General features: G+C 42.7%; 1 protein-coding gene across 3 annotated transcripts in view; it reads right to left on the bottom strand.

The window, feature by feature from the left end:
* Positions 1–17,976, bottom strand: part of TEX14 (testis expressed 14, intercellular bridge forming factor) — a 90,193-nt gene that overhangs the window by 16,495 nt on the left and 55,722 nt on the right. Inside the window, exons 11-24 of one of the 3 annotated variants that reach the window (XM_036222158.1) lie at positions 16,830–16,981; positions 15,789–15,979; positions 15,215–15,365; positions 13,140–14,065; positions 10,481–10,587; positions 8,276–8,392; positions 7,987–8,072; positions 7,301–7,309; positions 6,898–7,155; positions 6,722–6,799; positions 5,752–5,852; positions 3,892–4,011; positions 2,466–2,535; positions 149–224 (exon numbers count right to left, since the gene is read on the bottom strand). In XM_036222158.1, the coding sequence (XP_036078051.1) occupies positions 149–224; positions 2,466–2,535; positions 3,892–4,011; positions 5,752–5,852; positions 6,722–6,799; positions 6,898–7,155; positions 7,301–7,309; positions 7,987–8,072; positions 8,276–8,392; positions 10,481–10,587; positions 13,140–14,065; positions 15,215–15,365; positions 15,789–15,979; positions 16,830–16,981 (2,442 nt within the window). The remainder of the gene's footprint in view (positions 1–148; positions 225–2,465; positions 2,536–3,891; positions 4,012–5,751; positions 5,853–6,721; positions 6,800–6,897; positions 7,156–7,300; positions 7,310–7,986; positions 8,073–8,275; positions 8,393–10,480; positions 10,588–13,139; positions 14,066–15,214; positions 15,366–15,788; positions 15,980–16,829; positions 16,982–17,976) is intronic. The other 2 variants (XM_016123075.2, XM_016123077.2) reach the window with 2 other exon arrangements.

The following is a 17,976-nucleotide window of genomic DNA, read 5'->3' as shown; positions in this document are numbered from 1 at the left end:
TCCTAACAAAGCTAAGCTGCACGAAGCTAATTTTTACAACATGGTGGCTAGTGTAGTTTAAGATGAGCAATATATAAATACTGGGCATAATTATTATTTAACATTACTTCTACGAGTCTGAAACTGTGAATAAAGTAATAGCACATACCTTCGTATAGGTTGGAATTGAGACCTGGTCAAAATCTCAGCATTCTTTCCAAGGTTTTTTCTCATTTGGATCTTTTCTTCACCCGGAAAAACAAACATTTTTTTTATTGAATTTTTGCCAACCTAGATTATTATTTTCATTCCCTTCAATTTCCCTTGGTCTGGTACAGAATGAAAAATAATCTGGATAAATAAAGTGCTTCCTAATTGGGTTTGGATTGAGTACTGTAGAGAGGGTTTTGCTCTGAAAGTTTATTTTCCTTGCTCAGAGGGGAGAACTACATTCTGACACTCAGAATACAATCAAACCATTTACTAGCCTTTCAATTATAACCACATAGTTATTTCTGGAGACAAATGTTGTTTTGTCTTTTCAGGAAGGCAAACTGACCTGGTTCCTGTCAACAGACACCAGGGGGCGTTGAAACCAAGAACTGTTTGTTCACTGAAGATTCCAAAAATAAAAGACCATTAGCCAGGCGTTCCCAGAGAGCTAACTGTGCCTCTTGGCCATCAAATACCACTTAAGAAGTATGTGTGTGGGGGGGTGGGGGGTGGGGGCGGAGGTCTTCAGTACTAACGAGCTAATTCAACTGTCTTCTGTTCTTGACATCAAGTGTCTGAAGTTATCCCAATTCTCAGTAAGACTTTGCAGACCTCTAGGCAGACAGGATCAGCATCTATTTTCCTTCCCATTATTATATTGCTCTGGTTTATAGAGGAAAGGAAAGAGCAGCCTGCCCTGCTGGCAAATGCTCATGATTCCCCAGCCATTCCTTAGGTCTAGGAATGAGATGGCACACCAGAACAGCGCCACCTTTAACGGGCACCAAGGAGCTCCGAAACTCCATCAGAAGCACTGGGGTTCTTCCTCCTGTGACCCTCTTTTCAAATACCAGAAGGCATAAATAAATACCTAGAGGGCATAAACAAATTCCTAATAACTTAAGAGCTGGAGCGGAACTTAAGAGATTCTAGAGTCTGACTCTCTCCTTTACTTGACACGAAGGGAAAGTAGGGCCCTGGGAAAGAGTGAGTTGCCCAAGGTCATACAGAAAAAAAAAAAAATCAGTGGCAGAACTAAGTTTGGAAGCCAGCCTGTTTTCAATTGTTACCCTCGTTTCATCATTTCATTGCCTGGTGTGGACGGGGACATACATAGTAGCCCTAGGGGAAACGGGGGATGAGAAGGGCTGAAAGAAGAAAACAGAGTGGAAACAGAGGCTTTTTCATGTACTTCAGATGTTTGGATAGAACTAGCCCAGGTTTTCTGACCTGCCTGTCCCACAACTCCTCTATCCCACTCACCCCTCTTCCAAAAACAAGATAAGTGGCCATGTGCAGGCTAAGCTCACTCGGAAAGTGATTGTGGGCAGAGGCTCCACAGAGAGAAGTAGGTGGCTCAAGACCCAAGTCTGGGGACTTTTAATACATATTGTCCCAAGAATTTAACTGTCATCTAAAAGCTTATAGCTTCTTAAAATGTTCCCAACTGTGATGGGGGCCTGGATCAGCTTAGAGATGGAAGACAGAGTGCATAGCAGGAGAAAGGGAGTGAGTTCAGACCCTGAGCCCGTCTTGCCTGGGTTTAGAGCGTTGGGATCTAACTGTGGGCAGCTACATAGCTTGGTAGGCAGATATCTCTAGTTTTAAAATAGATAGTTGCATACCTTAAAAGAGCAAAAGTGCATAATTTTTTAAAAGTCTGTATCAGAACTGGCGGTTTGCTTGTGTCCTTTCTTGTGCCACACCCCAGCTGCTGATCCAAAGTTAACTTTTCGTGCAACAGAAAGCAGGTGCTAAGCTATGCAGAACCCAAGGTTTCCCAAAGGAAAGACATTATGTTGACTTCTGCACTGCTGGCTGTGATGAACTCTTTGCGAAGATGTTAACCAAGCAAAGGAAAACAATGGTGAAACTCTGCCTTTTGGGGTGGAGAAGGACATGGAAATGTAGTTCTAATTTCCGTTTTGTCCATAACTAGCCGTGTGGTCTGGGAAACTCCCTCAGGTCAGCTCAGCAAAGATAACTGAATACCTACTATGTGCCACAAAGGAGCCTGAAATCCGGTGAAAGACGGGAGGGGAAAATGAGGCAACTACTGCAACATGTGCTATGAGAATGCAAGGGGAGGTATAAATAACACGCGTGGATGTCGCGATGCTGGTGAGGGGCAGGGGGTTCGTGCTACCGAGGGGAAATCACTGGGCCTAGGTTTGCTATACTGTAAAATGAAAGGCCTAGAGGAGGTTATCTGAGGACAGCCGCAGCTCTAAACATCTGGGATTCTCAAAGGAACCTGCCCTAAGGCTCATTACCAGTGCCTTGAGGTTGGGCAAAAGCATCTCTCATTCCGTGGAAGTCCTCTTCTACTACTGGACTTGAAGTCTACAAAAGAAAGGAAGGAGGTTCAATGGAGGCAGACAGATCATCAAACGGTGGAAGGAGAATTTCTTGATATTCTTAAACCTTGAAAATCTTCGTAAGGTTCCTGTACCTTTTATAGAAAAAGAACACGCCCTCTTTGCAGACGTTAAGTACTTATTGGTACTGCATGTCCCTCAACAAGCAGGCCTTCCCCCACCTTCCATTGTGAGGAGGAATCACAGGACTGTTCTCTTCTTCCTATCACAATCCCCTCTTCACCCTAACCTTCCAGTAAAGATGTTTTGATTCCTGGGAGCTTCATCAAAAGAGCCAAAGAATGCTGGAAAAGTGGCCCGGACTGCAAAGCTACTCCATGGGGTGAGAAGTCAGAACACTGGTTCATTTGACAGGAAGCAATGACTGGGAAGAGGCCCAACGCCCAATGGGGGTCTTTTGTGGGACCCGTAATGTTCTGTTTCTTGATCTGGGTGCTGGTAACATGAACATCTTCAGTTTGTGAAAGTTCATGAGCTATACACGTAAGATCTGTGTACTTTTTCCTATTTATACTTTATATATGTGTATATATTACATATGCATACATACATATATACTTTATACTTTTTTATTAAAGATTTTCATAATGTCCCAGTCTGCTCACAGCTCTGACTGAGCTTTGAGAAGCACAAACAAGTGGAAGTGGTATTTTCTCATGCACCACTGAATTCTTGTCAAGTGTTGTGACTGACATGTACGATCCTCTCTTTCCCCTACTCCACCTTCCATACTGGTAAAGATGTAAAAGGTGGCAGGTTAGTGGGGAGATGAGGTAGAAATTATTTAAGAAAATAAGAGAATCCAATGAGTTTCATTTTATAAATGGAAATACTCTGTACAAAGAGGTTCTTTCTTGCAAAAGCCAGGCAGGTTCCCAGGAAAGCCCGGTGTACTGGAGAGCCTCATGCTCACTGCTCAGCCGTCGCCTCTAATCCTGACTCTCCCGTCACTAACGCTGGGTAGGCCAGGGCTGATTCCCTACAGATCTGCAGGTCACCAGTTCTTCATATAGAAGAACAACAGGCCTTCTTCTCTTCTCTACAGAAAGGATATGTGAACTTGGTAACATGAAGAAAAATGTTTGAAAAAAGTGCTGTACACATACAGGAACCACAAACTTGGGAGAAACTACACTTGACCTTCCATTCTCAAAGGTCTTGTTTTTCAGATGTTTTTTTTTCTTCAAAACATATGAAAACATTGATAAATAGTTATTGTATACTTTAACGTGTAACTATTTTTCTTAAAAAAAAAAGTTTAAAAAAATAAGGCAATGGAGAAAGCTGAAAATATACTTTACCCTGAACTTTAAATATTTACCTCAAGAGCCAAGTTTCCTTGAGCAGTGGAGGAGTAAAAATATTCATGGTCTGGAGTTAAAAATTCTTCTGTTATGTCCTCAGAAGACTCTGGTGAACAAGTTGATTGCACGGACTGATCCTATTAATGATAGAAGAAACCACTTTTAAGTTGGTGTTGTAAACAAATGCCTTTATGGTTCAGTGCAAATGACGAGGTTATCTAAAATTACTCAGTAGTCAGGGTGACACTCTCCGAACTCACCCTCCCTCCTTCCCCACTATAAGCTGCGAACCCCCTGGAACAGGTGTGGCGAATGACAATCCTGAGTCTCAGCGTCCACATCTGTATGATAGAGGGGGAGGTGACCTTTCTGCTCTAAAATTCTTGAAAAGAAAGGCCATAAATAACTCCAGCTGGGGACTGAATTTAATCGCCCTGATCCTCAGGCGTACAGCCAAAGTCCATGTGTTGGCACCATCCTCCGGACAAGGAGGCTGAGGCTGCTCAGGACTGGGGAGTCCCTTGGGTGTTACAGTTTAAAGGCGAGCATGATTTTTAAAACAGCATTTTAAAGTAAACTGATTTCTTAAAAGTAACACTTATTTCTTTAGAATCTGTGCTCCACCCCTTTCTTTTCTGCTTATTTCTCAATGTTCGGGCCCCAATCCCCACATAACCAGATAGCTGGCTCCTTTCCTCACCTCTGATCATCCCTTTGTAGAGGTTTTGTGGTTTCTTTCCTTGGGTACTACTTTTGCCACACATTTCCTCTTTCTGAGCACTTAGCAGCGCTCTCTTTTACCTCTCATATCAAATCAAAACTTCTTAGACAGCCTGGCCTCCCACACCTTCCCCGCTCCCCTGACAGACCCACCTCTCTGGGCCAAGCCAACATGCTTAATATGATGTGTCCTTCCAGCCCTCACGTGACAGAAGAAGTAAATTGTTTTGTGAGTGGTTTGGGTGTTATGATTAAATACAATAGCATGTTCTTTAAAAGACCTCAAATTCATCACAACTGTATTTTTCATTGTTTCATTCTCAATTGCTATTTATATTCTTTAAGTGATTCTGGCTTCATGTCGATGATGATAAAAAAAAAATTGGTTCCTGAGTCTGGCTGGACTGTGGCCCAACTGTAGGCTACAAGGATGTTAATCCCCTGAGGTAAAGCTGTAACCTCAATGCAAATGCCAGGAAATGACCCACAGACCCTGCTGAGGTGCGGCTGTCAGGCACGAACATTCCTTCTGAGTTGAGAGCTGAATTTCAGTCTCAGAGCAGCGGTCCCCAACCTTTCTGGCATCAGGGACAGGTGCTCCTATGAGAATCTAATGCCTGATGATCTGAGGTGGCACTGAGGCTTATGCTAATACTGGGGAGTGGCTGCAAACACAGATGAAGCTTTGCTTGCTGGCCTGCCGTTTACCTCCTGCTGTGTGGCCCGGTTCCTAACAGGCCATGGACTGGTACCGGTCTGCAGCCCAGAGGCTGGAGACCCCTGTCTTAGAGGACAGTCCAGGCAAAGGCACTCTCATTACAACTCTAGCTTTGCTTTTCCTTCTCCCATCCCACCTCAGTCACCTGCTGGCCACTAGCTTATGTATCTAACTCATGCTGTACCTCCAGAGTTGGTCTTGTCTACCCACCTAGAGAGGATACTCAAGAGCCAGAGCTGAATCTGACACTTGTCTGTGTGTCCCCCAAGCTCCAAGATACAAAACGCTTTGAGTTGAACTGACTTAAAAAGTGTTAGGAAGGAAAAGACTTCTTCATTCATGTCAGACATTACTTCGATGTCATAATATATAACAACAGCTCGGTTCTACTTTGTTAGGTACTTGGGTTCAACTGGGCTCTTAAGAACATAGTACTCACGCTGTAAGCTTTCTCAATGATCACAGATGCTTCAGAAATTGCTTGTAAGACTTGATTATGCTCTGGTTGCTTGTTTTTTCTGAGGGACAGGTGCCTGACGCCTAAGGATTATAACACAAACAGGACCATAGTCATTCAGTGGTATTCAGACGGCATGGAAGGGCAAAGGGTGGCATGAGAGAAGAGGCGCCCACATATTCTGCGAAGGGTGGCCATGTCCCAGGTGTCGGGTTCAGTCTAGAGAGTGGGGACGACTCGCTTAGCTTGGCTCCAGCATCCAGCCCTGGGTCACCCACAGTTTTGTTCCCTCATTCAAGAGCCAAGCTGGACAATGTAAAGTACGGCACAGGGAATACAATCAATAATGCTGTAATAATTATCTATGGTCCCAGGTGGGTACTAGACTTACTGGGGGATCACTCTGTAAATATATAAAGGTCTAACCACTATGCTGTATACCCCAAACTAATATATAATAATATATTGAATGTCAACTGCAATTGGAAAAAAAAAAAAGAGTGAAGCTTGACAAAGAACAAATTCTTAATACCAAAAAATCTAAGCTAACAGATCTTCCACCTACAATAAATGATAATTTCAGATGTACCTACCTTTGACTTGCAAACAACCGTGAAGTAATGTCCCATGCCCTGATTGTGAGCAAATTTCCAGATGAAAATACACATACAGTCTTCGATTTTAACCTGCAAACCTATAACTTTGGCAGCCAAATGTTCCTCTGGCATAGACTCTCTAGGAGCCAGTAGAATTTTTCCAGCTTAAAATATAATGCAAAGAAATGGGCAGTCGGGAGTGGCTGCCCACCACTGCCCCTCACGTAAGGAAGGTTCAATTCCTTGCCAGGTTACACCCAGTACCAGGGTTAGTGCATGGAGATTATTTGACTTCCTTTGAGAAAACGGGTCTGCTCTGGCAATAGAAAAACTCACAAATCTCTAGATTTCTTTACCTGTGGGAAGGATAGTGGGATCAAAAGGGTATGCTGCTTTCCCTGGAAATTCAGGGTTCCCAGACAGTCGGGAAGGATCTAAAATCAAGCAAAGGAAATATTACAGGAGTTTCACATTTTTGAGAGCTGGTAACTTGATAGAATTCACCTATCCTGATTCCTCCAACAGAACTTACTGGTGAAGCCATGCTGGTCATTGTCACGGTCACTACTGTCCAGTCTGTCACACTTGCCATTTCGTCCTGGCTCATCATTTCTCCTGGGATACTCTATGACACGCTGCCAATCCACATTCTCAGCATCCCTAATGGGCTGCAGCAGGGAATCGGGCTTGTTTTCAGCCTCATTCTCTAAAGTCAAACTACTCTGAGGATGCCAAGGAGGTACTGCCAGCTGCCCAGTAGCTGCTTTCTCTGCCATTTCTTTCACCTCCACTGGATATAAGAGAAAGCAGCATTTAAAACAGCACCGTGAACACAGCAAACAAAAGCTTTTGGTTGTTAAAGAGATGTGTAATACTTTTATAGATCCTATTGCCACAATAATTGCCTTTTTAGAATTGCATCACCCTTAGCTTACCTTGTTTAGCTTGAAGGGGAGGAGAGGAGAGGAGAGAAGAGAAGTGATGACAGAGTGAAGGAAAGGCAGAACTTCAGTTAGTTTAGAGCCCTTGCTGCTGAATTCCAGAGCGGAAGGCAGCAGAAAACTTGTAGATGGACCTTCTTGCTGTGAAGATTTTATAAGAAAATGACATCTGATGCCTCCAGTCTGTAGAGAGTCTACAGGATCTTATTTTATCTAGGCCATGCTGAGTTCATATTTTGGGAGTGTGTATGTATGTGTGTTTTCATTACAGTCTATACTTTTTTTAATAGCACTTTGTCAATATTACATAGCATTAGTATTAAAAAAAACATGGATCATTTTAAGCTTATAAGATTAAACTAATACCAAAAGATAATGCTCGCAGGATATGTGAAAGTTACACTGCATGATTTTTACTTTAATAATGTTTTATATTAAAAACCTATATTGTGTATTTTTACTACACTTGTTGATAACATACGTTAATATGTTAAAAGTATTTTCTATGCAGTCTTGAAATAACAACAGGATTTCTCTTCTGCAATTTGTAATCAAAATGGGATGATCAAACAGAAAAAAGAATGTGGGAGGACAGTGCAATATAGGCTGTGCACTTAGAGATAACAACCAGGTAAGAGTAAAAATTTCATTGCCCAACAGAAGCCATACTTTATACTCACTTTTCCATTTCAAGTGTACCTTTCTGTCATCTTCATTTCTTGACTTCGCATTATACATTTCAGAAGACACAGATTCCACAGCGGTCCTAAATTGAATAGGTTTTTTGGAGGGAGAGGAGCGGGGTGGACACAAATAGATCAGATTGCTCGTCTTGACACAACCCTGAGCCCACGGGACCAATCAGAGGACCATCTCCTACTCTTTGAGCCATTCCTGGAGTTGCACTGACTCCAGCCCACCACTAGAGAGAGCAAGACACTGAAGCATTCAGCCAGCAAGACTCCTTACCTAGTAGCGCGTCTGGATGTCACTAGGGGCCCCTGTGGGTGGTTTGTCATGGTGAAGAGTGTGTTATTTAGCTGTGTCACTTTGGCTTGAGCACTGGACTCTCTAGGCTTTTCCTGGCTAAGAAATGAAAGGACTGGGTTAGAAAATCTCTAGAGGTTTTTTTTGTTTTCAAGTTCAGGTTTCATGATTCTAAAAGTGCTCTTGGAAAATTTTCAGAAGTAGAAGAAACCCACAATTGAAATGCGCTTTCACAAGGCAGAATCCTGGTCCTCAGGCTGCTGCAGAGCCTCTCTCCCCCACAATGCCACAGAACACATGTGATGGCTCAGTAACTGGTTCTGCCCTCTGATCAGAATTCTCTGGTAACAGGCGCACCTGCATATCAGCGATAGCATCGTTAACTAACATTTGTAAAGATGGACTTAAGGCACCAGGGATACTAAAGAACACTCAGAGACCTTCAGGCTAGTTTCACTGAGTTCTAGACTCTGACCTGTCACTAGCTAGCTGTCTGATGTTAGCAAACTTCAATCTTTTGGGGCCAAGGTTTCCTCATCTGCAAAAAAGGGAGGGTCTCTTTTCCTCTAAATATCCTATGACTATATATATTTTACTGTCTATTAAACTATTTGAAACGTGTGATCTGAGGCACATACATAATTCTCTGTTATCTAGAATGCCCTACTCTCCTGCTGGACCAGAAAGCAGAGAGACATTGAATTGGAAAGGTCAGATCTGATCAGCTTCCTTAAAGAGCAATTTGGCAACAAAGATTCTTGAGAATCTATAAGATGTTCAAACCCTTTGACCTAGTAACTCTGCTTCTGGAAATCTATTAAAGACATAATCCAAAATGCAGAAAAAGCTTTATTTACAAGTCACTATGGTCCCGTTCATAACGAAAAAAAATGAAACAAGCTAAAATTCAACAATGGAGGAAATTCAAAAATTTCATAATAAGTTTACAGAGTATTTTTTAATAAAGTGAAAGGTCAGGATATAATACATTATAATTATAATAATACAATCGGGATATAATCAAAATGTATGTATGTATTATACAGTTGTACACCTGGAACTTATATAACATTATTAATCAATGTTGCCTCAATAAATTTAATTAAAAAAAGATACACATGTATATAATTATGATTTTATTTTTTAAAGCATATAAAAGGACTAAGTGGATTAGTAGCAAAATGTTAAAGTTAATTTGGGGTTGCTTTTTTTGCTCTTTTTGAGGAAGAGGGTGCAGCTGAGCAGGCAAGGTACAACTATAGCTTTTGCTTTGTCATCCAATAACCCCTGGCACCCTATCTACTTTTATCGATGATGTGAATGCTAAACCTTCTGATGCCTTCCGTTAGGTGATTCTTTAATAACTCCCTTCATAAAGGTAAAATACACTAAACTAAAATGTCTGGGCATTTTCTTTGATTCTCCCTAATGTACACATTTACCAACATTTAAAACTAACAAACGAACAGCAAACTCTTGTCTTTAGTCTCAATCACCACTGGGAGAGGGAACAAAAATTTTTTGTCCAGAACTGACTTCAAAACTGTGGATTAGCGCTTCCATTTGACCACGGAAAAGGAAAACTACAATTAAGCCTCTCTTGAAAAACATTTATTGTTCCTTTCCTAATTCTTCCTATGCAAAATTAAATTAGTTTTACCTAGGTTCTTAAGAACCCACTGTACACATACGCTCTCCTTCCAGTGATTTGTGGTAAAGCTATTTTTGTGCTAAAGCTATTTCCCTTCGTTGATATGGCTGGAAACCAGAAGCTACAGGGTAACAGTGATACTGTTCTACCTCCTCCTTCTGCCCTGCTGTCAGTGATGCTTATTTTGAACCACATAGTGTGGTTTATGGAGCCGTGGCAAATGGAATGCCTGGCATTTCCTTTTATAAGAAAAACCACCTGCGCAGCTTTGGAAAGGCAAGATGCTTTTCTTCTAACAGTTGCTGAGTTCTGTCTGATTAACCTGCCAGGTGCTTTACCTTTGATGTCTCCCACAAGTTTCCATTACACTGCTCTTTTTGCTCACTTAACGGTGAGAACCTGCCAAGGTCTTTTTCAGTGTTACTATTCTTATCACTCATTTTGTCATTAGACATATGAAGATCATTAAGTGGCCTCAGGGCCACATGGGAGTCTAAAGGCATGGTGATACAAAGAACAATAAAATGTTAACCCACCTGCTGGCATTTTGGTTCCTATTTCTTTCCAAATTGTCCTTGCTTCTGGGAGTGGGCTGAAATTGTTCACCTGTGCTCTGTTTTCCAGGGCCACAAAGAGTTGGCAGCTTAAAAAGCAATAAACATGTTTCAGTGCTTCGATGAAGGAATTCCTCTTCTCTTTCCTCTCACATTCTATTTTAAAAGTCATTCTTGCTAAATGAGTAGAAATAAGCAGACCTACCAAGATGATTTCTCTATATTATATTAAGGCAGCAGGCTTTGTGGCAGGAATCCTGGGCCCTGGGTTCTAATCTAATCTTTACTCAGGCTAACCTAAGAGTCTTGTGCTTCACTTTCCTCATCCCAGAAAACAGGGACAACAGTATCTGCCTGAATCCACCAGTGGGGGTGCTACGAAAATAAAACACAATAAGATAAAGGCTATAACACTTTGGAAATAGTAAAATAAATGAAAGCCTATGCCGTTCATCCAAAAGAAAGACTTCTGGATCTGATTATTCCAATTTTAACAAATTTAGTTAACTATATTTCCTAACCTACAGCAAGTTAAGGGCAACAAATGTGGGGTTTGGGTGGGACAGCGAGATGCCTAAAACTGAGAGGATGCACACAAGCAATCACAAGCATCCTGAAGCATGAGTACCAGAGGCCTCTCCTTGGGGACAAACATCCTCAGCCAGGAGATTTCAGAAAAATCACAGCCACCAAGGAGAGGTTAGACTATATTCAGAACAGGTATTTAGAATAATGGGAAGTTTGTAATGTTTTCATTCAGTATGATTTAATACTTGAGAACTGAGAACTTAAAGAAATCAATTTCAAATGTATAAAAAATTCACCTAAGTGAAAATGCCTTATTCCTTGATTATGCTGGAAAACTAGGGGAGACTTTTTAGAGACATTAAATATGGTTTCATACACAGTTGTATATACTAACTAGTAGATGGTTCCAGGATTGCCTGCTGTCAATTCGGCCCCTCCCTGCCCACTCTGCTGCTCCAGAGCTGGTGTCTATTTCCCTCCCCTTAAGTAGCACAAGTAACATTTTCCTAGGGCTGGGACTAGTTTTTAAGAGGCCTGGAACCTTCAGCTTTCATTTAGAAGGCCAGCTGCCCTGCTGTAGAGATGCTTAGATGGAACAATTTAGTGTATGATAAGAAAACCAAGTGCAGAGAGAGGCCACGTGGAGGAGCCCAAGGCAACAGACATGGAAGTGAAGCCATCCTGGACCTTTTTGCTTAGCCCAACCTCCGGCTGAATGCAGTCCAGGAAGGGATCCCAGCCCCTGCCACATAGAGTGGAAAAATTGTACAGGTAAACCCCTATCACATTCCTGACCCACAGATTTATGTGTAGTAATAAACCACTGTTACTTTAAGCCATTAATCTTTTGTTGTTGTTGTTAAACAGCAATAGATAACAAAAACATAATATACAAGAAAAGTTATGTCTGTTTTTTTTAGCAAACTCTGATTTTCAAAACAAACAAATATTAGAGTCTACATAAATCCTTTCTGCTTTCTCTTTGTATAAAAACAAAATGTCAATGCTTTTCTAAATGTTCTAAGTGAGGACAGAAGCCCTGCTGAAATTCATCAGGGTACTATGAAAGAACACTGGACTAGAAGTCAGGAAACGTGCCCCTAACCTGTGGGCAAGCTGTGGGCCTTGGCAGCAATGTAGGAGTGGGGAAATGGAGCTGTCTGCCTTGTGGAGGCAAAAAGGGGGTGGAGAGTAAGTGGAGAATTTCAAAATAATAAAACCCACTAAAAGTCAGCCTGCTTTTATCACCATTGGTCAGCAATTCTAATCAATTTCAGTAATAAAATCTTTCTTCCAATAGAGCTGACCTCTCCTACTCCACCTTCATCTCGGTAAGTAATACCTGGACCTCAGGAAGTTTGTTACTGAGCTTGAGCTTCATACTCTGTGAAATGATGAGGTTGATCCATCTCTAAAATTCTATGATTCAAGAAGCAGCTAGCTCTGTGTGTGTGAATTTGTTTAGATTCTTTCATCTATTCGTGGCCTCGATGACCATTGATCAGTACCTTCTACGTGCTAGGCACCTTGCTAGATATTCAGAGAAAGAATGAATTAGACCTAGACCTGGTCCCTCAGGAGCTCATGGAGAAGCCACTCTACAGCCTCCCTAAGCCTCAAGCTAAACCTCCCAGGCCAGCTCCCATGCTGTCTGAGCTACTCCCAAGTAGAGCTTGCAGCTGACTTACCAAAAAATCCCAGGATCTAATTAATATATAGCCTCTGATTCTATAAATGTTTGTTGGATGAGTGAATGACTGACTGAATTAGCAGTTTGGAATGGGGCTTAATACCTGCCCAAGATACCATAGTTAGTAAGTTGAACCACATCAAATTGTCAATTCTTAACTATTTTGACCTATAAAACAGAAATTTCATGTGGTTCAACTTGATGCACAGAATTTACAGAGAAGGACATGAGCGGTGTGTCAGGTTGGGAGGTGAAAAGTATCTACCTTGGAATTTCATCCTAAAGGTCTTATTTCCCAAAGCTAAGAGGACCGTGCTACGAGTTGGTTCTATTTATGTCTGTCCTTGCGCAGGGGTTAGGGGCAATGCTGAACCCATCTCCAGGTCCTGCTCGGGCACCCTACCTCCCACTTCTTAGCTTTACCTGATGGCTCTTCTCTGACAGATCCCCAGGACTTTCTTCAAAGACTTGGGTGAAAGTAGTAAAAGGTTTCCAGTCACAGCCACTTCTTTTTCTGGTCTTTTTATCAGAATGTCCCGCTTGAAAGTCTCTCACTGTTCTTGGACACCTTGCTAGGGTCGGGCAATTGCCCCTGGCATCTGGAGGCTCATCCACAGGCAGCTGCATGACAGGTGGAACATAACTGGAAGCTGGGGGGCCCAGGGCTGAAGACAAGTCACAGAAGTTAGCAAACTCTCTCGAAGAAGCCCACAGAGACCTGCACTCCTCCTGCTCCTTCTGGATCATCTCCAGCTTACTGATTTTCTGCTGGGTTTTCCTCAGCAAATCGGCATTCTGGTGCATTAGCGTCTGTGCTATCTTTAGATTCAGCACACACTTACTGATGTACTCCTCGGTCATGGACCTGTTGCTCGTGTTGCCCTTGGCCTCTCTGGCTGGCTCAGGCAGGCTGGGTGAACTAAGCGAACCGTTTTGCCAGTCCCAGTCCTCAAAGGAGAGCTCTGTGTCAGCTTCCGAAGAGCTCTCGTCCTCGTCGTAAAAACAGCACGCTTCTCTCTCCATCTTTTCCAACTCCTCTTCCAGGGACTTGAGCTCATCTCCCTGGTTGGATCTAGTCCCCTCAACAGATGAACCAGCTCCTGGGGACTCTTCTTTGTCATCTCCCACGTCCAGGCAGCCTGAGTAGATTTCGTTGATTTCAAAGCTGCAGAGGCTCGCTTGACCAGGGCTGGGGCTTCTGGCCTCTTCTGCCATAGCACAAGCAGGAGAAGTAGCACCTTGGTTCTGAGTCTCTTCGGCCATCAGATTTGGACCTGGGGCCTGAGGATCTGGTGTTGCTTTTCCGACAGGAGAAGACTGACTCCTTGGTGAAAGAAGCTGACTGCCTGCTGAAAAGAGCGGCGACATACAAATGACTGAAGTGATCACGTGCAACAGGTAAGCAGCCTTGGTTGTTGTTTGAGTGGCATAAGAATGCAAAAAGCAGCTATTTTCCCTCTCCCTTCTCAGGTGTGGAAGACTGACGGATATACTCACAGAGGGTGAGAGGGTATTTCTAACCTAAGTGAAAGTTCCCATTTGACGCAGGCTGAGGTAGAAAATCTGGGAGGGATCAAACTCTGGAGGAAACAGTCTAAACTTAAGCTACAATTAGGTCAAAACATGAATAACTGTCAGCACATGCAAATTACAGATCCCTGAATCTTAAGGACTAAAGTCACAGCGTTCTTGACACACACAAGAGTTTGAATATTCGTGTAGGTTAAAGTTATGTTCTTGATGAGCATTTGATAAAAGTAGTTGAGACACTGCCCAAGACACTACTGCATCATGGGAAGAATAATACCTCAAAAAATAACAGCAGGGACTGACCACCCATCACCCCGGGTGATGGTGTACAACTCTCAGAGAACAGGATGGAGGAACCAAAGTCATGAGAGCTTGGGGGGCCATTCTGGGGGCCTCAGGCCCTGCTCAAAGAAAGTCAGAGAGAATGGTCACTTGGCCTGGGTTCCAGCTCCATAACAAGCTCTGAAATCCTGAGCAAGCCACGACCTCTCTGATGATTGCAAGGCCCCTTCCATCTCTGAATGCTAAGGTTTCTAAATGTAGTAAAAAGAAGTAAGGCTATAGGAAAAAGTTGGAAAAAAACACCGAAATGTTAAATTATTTACAAGCGGCGGAATTAAAATGGTAAGGAATTTTCTTCTTTGTACTGTTTCAGACTTTCTATAGTGAGCAGGTAATAATTGTAAATTAAGAAATCATTATTATTTTTATTTATGAAGCAGTGAGATAAATCCCTAAGGGTACTCATTATAGAAATACACTTGTTGCTGCTTAGTTCTGGGTCCAACTAAGGTGTATAAGAAGCTCAAAAAGTTTAACTTAATAATTTCAAGGATCTTGATTCCCCCCCCACCCAAGGATCTGTTTTTCCCAATGTCAGTGACATGTACAGTTTAGAGGAGGTGATTAGTTGTAGCTCGAGACTCTGAGAACACATGCTTGTCAAAACCTGTGGGTTAAGGCCATACCGGCTTCCTTTAGCTCTTTTATTTCCAAGTTGGAGCTCTCCTTTGGATTTTCTGAAGTCAGTCCTAGGTAGACATCAACATCTGGATGTAGTTCGTATCTCTGCACCCCGGAGCTCTCGGCTGGCTGAGTTCTCTGGACTCCAATTAAATCCTGTAACGAGGGAAATGTTGTCAAGGACATACGTGCAATCATCTGAATGTCACTGAAACTGATCTAGGTATCCAATAAACCCCCTCTTGCTCCTGTTGAGCAGACTGACTGTAGTCCTGATTAGCTAATTCATTGTTTTTATTTTAAAAGCAGTAACAATAGCTGCCATTCACTGAGTCCCACTATGTGCCTACAGGGTGCCCCTACTATGCGCTGACCCTCTCCAGCTTCCCTCATCAATTCCTGGCTGCCCTCGCCAAGTTAAAGCAGTTAGGCTTTTCTCGGGAACACAGAAAAGGTATCATGCAATGAGGATTCCCAAAACTTCTTACAACTTTGTCTCTGGCTTCTTCTCGGTCTTTAACTCTCTACTCCCCTGAGATGAAGAAGCAGAAATAAACTCCCAACAGCTTCAGAGTTTACCTTTAGGTCATTCTTTAGGATATACCGGATATCTTGAAGGTTCATAGTTCGGTCTTTCTGTTTGACCTGGATGCCTGACTTAACAATATCATAGTAAGGTTTTGGAAGCCTGACATCAGCTTCTAAATAATTTCCCAAGACAATGGCTTCTTTAATAACTGAGCCGTCTAAGCCATCCCAGGGTATGTTGTCTGTTAAAGAAAAATTCGGAAGGAGTAACATTAAGAACTCAGATAAAATTGGGTAACCTTAGCCAAGTCACTCGACCCCTTTAAACATGAATTTCTCTCTTTAGAAAAAGTACCTGGAAGCCCAATCACAAACGAGAAGCCACTTTCCCCATTTACCAGGGAAATCCCTGCTGCAGAGACAGGAAAAAGTAGTCACAGAATCGTGTACACATGGGCTTCCCGCTAATACACCTAGGGACCACAGAGCATGTTCCACGGGGTCAGGCTGGGTTGCCCAAAGTGTTCCTCTCATGGAAGGCGTGGTTTTGCCTGAGACTATAAACACTGCCAAAAAGGGGCTGCCTGTCACTTACCCCCTCAGTGAACATGCGCACGTGGGTACATCCCTCTCCTGAAGGATTCCACCCATTTTCAGATACGTGACCACTTCATTTACACTAGAATCCTATATGTTTGAAAGGGCTTCCACGTCTTTAAGTGACACTGCTTATAACTGAACTCTGGTGTGTTTGATTTGATAGTTTACTTCTCAGAAGGCAGTCTTCTCCACTTATTTACAAGTTCTTAAGATGTACTTCACAGAGACCCCCTAAATATTGTCAGCAATATTCAGTTCTAAAACTTTACTTGGATTAAGTGCATTACTACTAACAAGCTGACAGGCAGGCTTCGCTGAGTCTTAAAGAACAAGTTAAAAGAGAAAGATGTCTGGGAGATTATCTTATACTTTCCCTGCAGAAATCTCTTTTTCCTATGCCTACATTTTCCTAAAACTTAGTAACTCATGAGGGGAAAGAATCCGACCTAAGAATAGGAACTTAGGTCACAGTCAATGTTCTCTTTGATCTACCTGTTAAAATCTCCTGTATGATCACAGAGAAGCTGTAGATGTCCGATTTCACTGTGGCTGCCTTCTGTAAAACCACCTCTGGGGCAGCCCAGTTGTACAGCTGGGTTGGCAGGGGTACTCGAGTCAGGTCCCGGTGTACACCTCCGTCCTGGCTACAGAAGGAAACACAAGGGAGGGCTCATGTCTTAAAGAATGGTTCTGATCATCATGCAGTACACATGTGAAACATTTGCTTCTGAAGACTAGAAACCTCCTGGAATTCAGCTGGACCCTGAGCTGACACCAGCTGCCTGCTGTTCCTCACCCTTCCTACCCACATGGGTCCCGCCCACCCTCCCACCTCATCTGGCCATTCTCTCCTGCTCACTCACTCCACTCAAATCACAGGGGCCCTCTTTCAGTTTCTCCAACATGCCAAGAACCATCGCCCTTTCAGGTCTTTGCACTAGTGGCTTCTTCTGCCTAGCACGCTCTACCCACAGTTCCAAGCACGACTGTTGCTTCTTCTAAGAGAAGTATTAGCTCAAAAATCACCTCCTCAGGGAAGCCTTACCCAACCATCTAATCCAAAGCAGTCATGTTTTATTGGCTTCGGAGCACTTACTATCTGAGGGTAGGTAAGCACCTTGTCTGTTTTTTATATCTCTAAACTTACACCAGGGCCTCAATGCTTACTTTTGAATAAGACTCTTTCAATACTCAAGCCCCCAATGCTTTGTCAAAGCCTTTTAGGACTTGTCCGGCTCCTTGTGATTGCTTCTTTCTGAATTCTGACCTTTCGGAAATGGGCTCTCTCAGTTCAGCATTCAAAGGTACACTGACTTACTTGAATACCCTAACTTTCCAACCAGACTCCTCGAGAACTGTGTCAGAGCATTCTAAATGTATTCTGAGCCAACCAGAGTCCTCAGAGTGAGGTCAGTGCTGATGTCTGCCCAGAGCTGCCATGAACATCAATGGCACCTTGTGTGGAAACACTCTGTAACCCATAAAGCACTATGGTAATGAGGAATTAATATAAACCTTATGGTGGGCATTTGGTAAAGACTTGATGACTGCTGGTTGATAACTAAGAATCAAGTTTTTAAAAAGCGAGTAACCAGCAGTTCCTTGCTGGTCTGGCAAAGGATAGATTATAGAAGATGGG

This window comes from Rousettus aegyptiacus, unplaced genomic scaffold (assembly GCF_014176215.1).
Source record: "Rousettus aegyptiacus isolate mRouAeg1 unplaced genomic scaffold, mRouAeg1.p scaffold_m13_p_6, whole genome shotgun sequence".
NCBI lineage: Eukaryota > Metazoa > Chordata > Mammalia > Chiroptera > Pteropodidae > Rousettus > Rousettus aegyptiacus.
The sequence above is the reverse complement of the archived record's forward strand: the minus strand, read 5'-3'. Positions and strand labels throughout refer to the sequence as shown.